The following is an 8,299-nucleotide window of genomic DNA, read 5'->3' on the forward strand; positions in this document are numbered from 1 at the left end:
CGGGATCATGGAAAGAGAAAGAGATAGAGGAATGGCCACAGATGGTGGTGGGCGAGAGAGAGAGAGAGAAAGAACATATTAGGTTTAAAAATTACAGGGTTATAATTGATAAAGTGGAAAAAATTTGCTGATGTGAGAATTTTTAGATATGGTGTACAAAAACTCAAATTTTCCTATATTAACATATAAATTTATGTAGCAAAATACAATAGCCTCTATTGTGACAAATGTGTGCACCAAATGTAAATGGAAATGAGAAAGAGGAGCTGAGCAAAGATAGAGTGGATAAATGAAAACAAGTGGGACCACACAATTGGGTGAAAGGAAGATCCCACAGACACAGGCTCAGTCTCAGCACTCTACATACATCTTTAAGACTAAACAAAAACAAAAAACAGCCTTATGTTATGAACCATACAAGTAACATTTTTATTAAATTAATCCCACAATTTATTAAAATAATAATAAAATCCGAAGGAAGCCACCCTTAGTTTGTATTCAGTCATCAGATTTATTACCTACTCTCTTACAAAATAATCTTTACACATATATCTATTATAAAATTAACTTTCTGTATTTTATGTCCCTTCCTTTCTTGAATATTAAAAAAAAAAGACTAAACAATTGTTAATTAAAGAAAAGAAAAGAAAAGAAAACCCAATAGTGTTTTATTAGTTATGACAAGGACCCAGGAACTAGCGAATTAATAATACAGATGTGTAAGAAAAACCCAAACCAAAAAGCACTCACACACACTGTGCAGTCTCAGTGTTTCACTCTCTCATTTCTCCATTCTCTGTTTCTATTTCACACTCACAACTACTATAAGAGCCCAAAAGCAAGGCGCCATCATCCCCATTCCTCACAACCACCGCAGAAAGCGCGCCACGCCATACCTCGGGAATCCACCGAGGGGTTTCTTGTTCTTTGTCTTTCTGGGTTGTGGGTCTGAGCGACCCAATTGTTATAGATGGGTTGTGCGGCCTCGAAGCTCGACAATGAAGATACGGTGAGGCGGTGTAAGGACCGGCGCCGCCTCATGAAAGAAGCAGTCCACGCTCGCCACCACTTGGCTGCTGCTCACGCCGACTACTGCCGCTCCCTCCGCGTCACCGGCTCCGCACTCACTTCCTTCGCCTCCTATGAACCTCTGGCCGTCTCTGACCAGACCCCCGCTGTCTTCCTCCACCCTCCGCCGCAGCTGTACCAGAAACATCCGCCGCCTCCCTCCGAAAAACCCATCTCCCCACGTGTTCTGTCTCCCTCCCCGTCGCTCCACCAACCTCCTCCTCCGCCATTTTCTCCGTTTCCGGTTCATTCTCCCACTATAGCCAGCTCAAAGCTACCCCACATACTTTCTTCTTCGTCTCTCGCCTCTTCGGTTCCTCCTTCCCGGAGCCACAACCTCCAGCGCCGCCGTAAACAGCAACAGCCGAAGCTTCCCCACATTCTCTCGGAATCGAGTCCGTCGTCTTCCCCTCAGAGCCAGAAGTCCAATTTTACTACTGGGTTTCCCACTGCTTTCCAGGCCAACTCGACCTATACCAGTACTCCATCTCAGGCATCATCGATTTGGAACTGGGAAAACTTTTACCCTCCTTCACCGCCCGATTCCGAATTTTTCAATCAGCGCAGGACCGAGACGAAGCAGTTCCCACAGGAGAAGCAATCTAATCACGACGACGACGATGAAGGTGACTCCGAAATAGAAATGGAAACGGAGACAGAGACCGAAAGATCGGAGTACGATTTTTTCCATCCGAAGGTTCAAGAAGATCACCTTCATCACCAGAAGCACGATTTTACCGAGACAGAGAGGGAAGAGGTCCAGTGCAGCGAGTGGGGCGACCATTACAGCACAACAAGCTCGTCTGAGGATGAAGATGACGATAGGGATTCGAGATCCGAGATGGGTGTGCACTCGAATTTTGGATCGTCGACTCGGGCGGAATCGGTGAGTGCTGCAACTGCACCTGTTCAGCCTCCACAGCCACCCAAGTACGCGGCCAGTACCAGCAAGTCCGAGAGGAGGACGGAGAACTCGTCAGCCAACTACGGGGAGATTTCGGACATGAAAATGGTTGTGAGGCACAAGGATCTTAAGGAAATCGTGGAGGCTATTAAAGAGAATTTTGAAAAAGCCGCGGCTGCCGGAGACCAGGTCTCGGAAATGCTGGAGACTGGGAGGGCTCAGCTTGATCGGAGCTTTAAGCAGCTTAAAAGTAAGTGGGAATGGAATTTATGCTTATTGGACGTTAACTCATTTTCACTCAATTGCCCTATTTTTTCGTTCTTGTTGTTTTTCTTCTCTGTTTTGTTCCTTCATACTGGTGCAAAATTTCAATTTTTATTTATTTATTTATTTTTTATTTTAAACAGAGACCGTTTATCACTCGAGCAGTGTACTTAGTACGTTGAGCTCTAGCTGGACCTCAAAACCGCCCCTGGCTGTTAGGTACAGGCTCGACGCCACTTCACTCGAACAGCAGGGCGGTCCAAAGAGCCTTTGCTCCACTTTGGACCGCCTCTTGGCTTGGGAAAAGAAGCTTTACGAGGAAGTGAAGGTATTAATTTAATTCATTTAATTTTTATTAAGGAAATGGGTCACCATAGTGTAATGAGTAATCATATAGATAATAGACCTGGTATGGACGGTGCTGGATAGCGTTAATCCACAGCAGTATTTGACTATTCTCAAAAAGTTAAATACTTTGTTTATTGACATTTTCATCCCTGCTCAAATGGTGGGCTCCACTTCGTTGGTGTCCTGTCTATCTGGGTAATTGCTGTAAATTGGACGGTTTGTATTAAGTAGAAGTAGCATCTTTTATGGTGTTTAGTTATTCCATGTTGGCTTTTTGCTACTTTCGTAACTTTCTCCAACCCCATAGTTTATTCACTGATATGCCCTTGACAACATTCCATGTGGATGAGTATGAACATGGTTGGGTTTCAACTATCTTTTTCGTGTGGGCTACTTTGAATCTTTTCATAAATTGTATTTAACTTTTAGAGAAATTTTTGTAGGAGATTCTTTATTTATTTATTTATATTCCTTTCTCCTTTCTAAATGTTATAAAGTTTATGTTGCAAACTGCTTTGTTTTTGAAATTTAGGCAAGAGAAACTGTCAAGATAGAACATGAAAAGAAGTTGTCACTGCTACAAAGTCAAGAGTACAAAGGAGAAGATGAAATTAAGCTAGACAAGACCAAAACTTCCTTAAAGAAGCTGCAATCACTCATTATAGTCACCTCTCAGGCCGTTTCTACAACCTCAACTGCCATCATTGGTCTCAGAGACACTGACCTAGTTCCTCAGCTCGTTGAACTCTGTCACGGGTAAGTATCGACTATCTTGATTTTAACCAACTATAAATTGTGGCCGGCTGTGAACTGACTGAATCTAATTATGTTTGGTTAGAACATATGATTTAATACGCATAAAACATCTTGGTTGAAATCGAAAGAGTTTACACACCATGAGATATGTGTTGGTCATGTGAAGCCATTGGCGTTTCTTGACCAATTTGATGATTTTAAATTGTCCACTTGCCGTTTCATTAATTTCACCTGAAAGCTAACATGAAATTATGATTGAACTTCAAAAAAAAAAAAAAAACAAAAACAAAAACAGAAAATCCTTTTCTTTCCATCCCTTTTCATTTCTTATATGCTATGTGTCTTATTGTGTAGTGTAGTCAGTCAACTTGATGTCACTTATAGACGTTAGTGTTAAATGTGGCACTAAAATGTGTTGAGAATGTGAATTGCTAGTGCATCCTCAGTATGATAGCTCAAAGTGGAAGCTTTGAGGATCAGAACTCTCTCTGGTAGTTAAATATATTTAGAGTAGATACGCTTTACTTTTGTACTGGTTTGAATTCTCTCATTCACAATGCAAAATACTACATGCATTGACTTGGTAGATGAAAGTCATTATTGATAACTGCTATAGTACCACTTGCTTCATCCTCTCTGGAAGCACATGTGCCTTAGTTGTACTGGGTTATCCAGCTGCTAGATATTTCTCAATACTAAATGGTGGCCCAGTATCTGGCTTTTGGGTGGTTATGTTTCACTTATCTCCAGATCCATTTTAAGGACCCAAAAAGTTATTGTATGTGGAGTTAGGTGAGTTGGACTTCATTGGTATGTGGCCCACCCACTATTGTCTTTCTTTAAGATTCTAGAATTATTTTTCTGGTTCAATAGATGTGAGTTAGTCAAGGAAATCATCATCACATCATTTTAAGGATCATTGGCATTGCTGTTATTTACAACTATTAGTATAAAAAGCTTCATTTGTTATTTCTTTTATATTTGTACATTTTATATAGTGGTAGTAGTGAGATGATTCCTAAATTCTGACAAACCAGTTTGAATTGGCTTTCAAAATGTGTAATTGCCTTTCAATTATTTATGTTCACATAATACGAAAAAGACTCAGATTTTCTTTTTCCCTCTTTTATCTTCACCTGTGGGGCCGCTGGCCTTTATTACCTTCCATCTATTCAGTAGGGCTCTAGTACTAAGGTACCATTGCTTGAACGAGAAAATAATTAACAATAAATCAGGAAGGAAATAAACCGCAGTGTTGCTTTTCCAAAGTAAAATCAGTGATGAAATTTCTCTTTCAGTCTACTGCATATGGACTATCTAACAAGTAATTCTGAATTCGTGTTAAGTACTGATTGCCTGTCTGCCTAGTCCCGAAGTTTTACGACCCTTTATTTTATTCTGATTAGGTTTCATGAAAACTAACAAATGTTCACATCCTTCTGACCTATATTTCGCTCATGTGTTAAATGTAGGTTTATGTATATGTGGAGATCAATGCACCAGTACCATGAAATTCAAAATAATATTGTGCAACAAGTTCGTGGTCTTGTGAACAGAACGTCAAAGGGTGAATCAACTTCTGAGCTACACCGGCAGGCAACTCGTGACCTTGAATCAGCTGTCTCTTCATGGCATTCCAGTTTTTGCCGCTTGATAAAGTTCCAACGGGACTTTGTTAGGTCACTGCATGGATGGTTCAAGCTCACTCTTACTCCTGTTGACAATGACAATGTCAATGGCAACAGAGAGCCCTCCGATGTGTATGTCTTTTGTGATGAGTGGAAGCTTGCACTTGATCGTGTTCCAGACACAGTGGCATCTGAGGCCATCAAGAGCTTTATCAATGTTGTCCATGTGATATCTGCTAAGCAAAGTGAAGAGCTTAAGGTAAAAAAGCGCACTGAAAGTGCATCAAAGGAGCTCGAGAAGAAGGCATCATCTATCCGAAACTTAGAGAGGAAATTCTACCAGTCGTACTCCATGGTTGGTATTGGGATGCCCGAATCTGGGTCTGGGGCAGAAGGCGGATTAGCCTTGGATGCTCGGGACCCGCTCGCTGAGAAAAAGACAGAACTTGCAGCTTGCCAGAGACGAGTGCAAGATGAAATGATGAGGCATTCCAAGGCAGCTGAGGTAACAAGGGCCATGACGCTAAACAATCTTCAAACGGGTTTGCCAGGAGTGTTTCAAGCATTGACTAGCTTTTCTTCCTTATTTACAGAGGCACTTGAGTCTGTTTGTACTCGATCCTATTCAATCAAATAGGTTAAAAGTACATAATTTTTTTGCCCACTTATATTTTTGAAGCAAGTTAATATCTCTTAAGAACTGAGATTATTTTTTCTATTTTTTTTTTAAAATTTGGTGGGTAACATCAAATAGGCCCTTTGCTTTCGAGGGAGTTTAACTTTTGTCAATTTGTAAATATCTGGATTACTTTTGTGATTTCGCAGTCCATTCGATTGGGAAAACAAAATTTTATGTATAGGGAAATCGCTTTACATTGTTGTATGTGATACTCCTTGGCTCTGTACTGCAAAAAAGAAAAAAAAGAAAAAATTGGCTCTGCACAAAGCCATTTCCAATCTTGGCTCAGTAACATGTTTCCTCTGTACTTGTTATGTTCTCAAGGGAAGTAAAACCGAAACGTCATCTGTTGTGCTTTATGGCAATTACAATTAGAAGTGTCTTGATTTTTGTAGTCTACAAATTTTCGTACCGAATGCCCTCTATCGAGTACATACTGAAAACGCATGATATCATGGGCAGGGAACGCGTTGAATGTGTTCTAATTTGGCTTAGACCTTCCGCCACTGAACAAGCTTTGAGAATGATATGATATTTACACGAGAATAAACTTCTAAAAACTTAAAATGGACTAGATTGCAAATACGAGTGCAAATATATAAAAGAATAGACTATGAGAAAATAAATTAGTTCTGAAATTCATGATACAACACGGATACTTCATGAGATTCCAGTAGTTTATGGCCTGGGGCTAGCGCCAAACACCAAAGGGTTGAGAGACAAATGAATGAGATTTGTAACAAGAAAAGCAAGCATGACTACCAATAATGTGCGGGAAGTAGGTGACTTACAGGGATTAATGAGAAGTGGGTCAAGGTTTGAGGCATTGGCAGAAGAAATTTCTTCAAAGGAGGATTGGACTTTAGGTTTTTAACGAAGCGGCAGACTCTACGAGACAGAGTCGCCGAGTGCCATGAATTTTCTAGTGGAATGTCGAGGGGCTTGGCAACCCTTGGACTGTTTTAGCTCTTGCCACTCATGTTAAAGATTTTCAGCCGCTGTGATTTTTTCTGTCCGAAACCCGTTCAAAGAGTCCTTATATGGAAGTGATTCGTGTTTGGCTTGGGTTCAATAATTATTTTTGTGTGGATGCTAAAGGAAAAAGTGGAGGGCTGGCTCTACTTTGGAAAGCTCTTGTGGAGGCTCGTATTCTTTCGTAAAATGATTACCATATTGATGCTTGGATCAATAGGGCTGATGATCTTAGTTGGAGGTGTATTGGTTTTTATGGGGATCTGGATCCCTAGAAGAGGAAGAACTCTTAGAAGCTGATATACCGTCTAGCTGATCGGTACTCAGGGCCTTGGGTCTGCAAAGGCAATTGTAATTGTCAAGGATAATTAGTTATCCATTCTGTTAGCTGTTGTAACTAACTTCAAGTGTATTGTATTCATTCTGTTACAACTTGTATTAGTTACTTTTGTCTACGTTTACTGTGTTGGAATTTATTTTACCAGGATCTTAGATCTACTCACAAGTATGTTGTTTAACACCCTAAATATGAACTTTCTTAAACGATAAATAAACACATATAAAGTTAAGAAAACCTTACATTGATGGCAGCGGAATAATGTCTCCTTCCACTCAGATCTCTAACCCTTGTATCCTTTCTGTCCCAGAGTATTATCAAGATCTGAGCCTGAATGTCCTTCTCTTTGTATGTGATCATTCACAGTCTTCCAATCTATGATTGAGGTACCACTTGCTGTGTGTGGGCACTACTCTATCACTGAGGGTTTCGAAATTTAGAAGAAGAAAAGAGAGAGGGTTGATTTCGGCTATAGAGAGAAAGGGAAGGCCAAGTTTTCTGAAGAGTTGATTTTCTGAAAAAGTAGTCATTTTGACTGAGCTATCACTTTCTATTTATAAGCAACTACTAGGTTTAGGTTAGGAATTATTTGGCATTAAAATAATGAAAATATCAATTTGAAAAACCTGCTTAAGTGGCCGACCATGGTGTGTAATGGGCCTCACTTGGTTTTTGCAGTTTTCACAAATTTTATTTCTATTTTCTCAAAAATGCCAATTTTCCAATTCTAGCCATTTAAATGCCAAAACTAATTATTTAATAATTAAAATAGATTATTAAATAATATTGTCATTTAATTTAATTATTAATTAGACATATAAAGTCTATTAATAAATAAATATACCTAGAATCTCTTTTCTTTACAATTTCGCCCCTGCTTAATGAAAATTCATAAATCAGACATAGTCTAACTTTAGAATTATAATTGATTAATCACAAAATAATTATTGAGTCTTACAAGCAGTATAGTCTCAACTAGAATGGGGACCATGGATCTATATACTGAGCTTCCAATAAGTGAACCGAATTTACTAAGTAAATTCCTACTTATTAATTCTTCATAGAATCCACTCTTAGAACTTAGAATTGCACTCTCAGACTTATATAGAGCATATTATATGTTCCACGATATAGATATGCTATCTCATTTAACCATTGTTATAATCTTATTGTGATCAAAGATTCTCTATATAGATGATTTACATCGAGATGGGATAATTTTACCGTTCTCACCCCTCAATGTATTTTGCCCCTTAAAACACTTAGCTACCTGTAAATGATGTTTAGTGATCTAAGAATTAGTCACTTAAACAAGAGCTCATCCATTTACTTCTATTTAGCTA

General features: G+C 39.2%; 1 protein-coding gene across 1 annotated transcript; it reads left to right on the forward strand.

Moving 5' to 3' along the window:
* The first annotated feature begins 499 nt into the window (after positions 1–499).
* On the forward strand, positions 500–5,851 carry LOC115717108 (nitrate regulatory gene2 protein). The gene is made up of 4 exons (XM_030646052.2): positions 500–2,222; positions 2,380–2,564; positions 3,117–3,340; positions 4,813–5,851. Exons 1-4 carry the CDS (start codon positions 971–973, stop codon positions 5,603–5,605), a joined length of 2,454 nt encoding a protein of 817 aa, XP_030501912.2. The 5' UTR covers positions 500–970; the 3' UTR covers positions 5,606–5,851.
* The last annotated feature ends 2,448 nt before the right edge of the window (positions 5,852–8,299 follow it).

Source organism: Cannabis sativa, chromosome 5 (genome assembly GCF_029168945.1).
Source record: "Cannabis sativa cultivar Pink pepper isolate KNU-18-1 chromosome 5, ASM2916894v1, whole genome shotgun sequence".
Classification (NCBI taxonomy): Eukaryota; Viridiplantae; Streptophyta; class Magnoliopsida; order Rosales; family Cannabaceae; genus Cannabis; species Cannabis sativa.

What these genes read in the sequence shown, in the direction of transcription:
- LOC115717108 (XM_030646052.2), top strand. Translation starts at nt 971, where the DNA reads ATGGGTTGTGCGGCCTCGAAGCTCGACAATGAAGATACGGTGAGGCGG. An exon ending in AGCTTTACGAGGAAGTGAAG is followed by an intron (nt 2,565 to 3,116) that starts GTATTAATTTAA and finishes TTTGAAATTTAG; the next exon opens with GCAAGAGAAACTGTCAAGAT. An exon ending in CTCGTTGAACTCTGTCACGG is followed by an intron (nt 3,341 to 4,812) that starts GTAAGTATCGAC and finishes TGTTAAATGTAG; the next exon opens with GTTTATGTATATGTGGAGAT.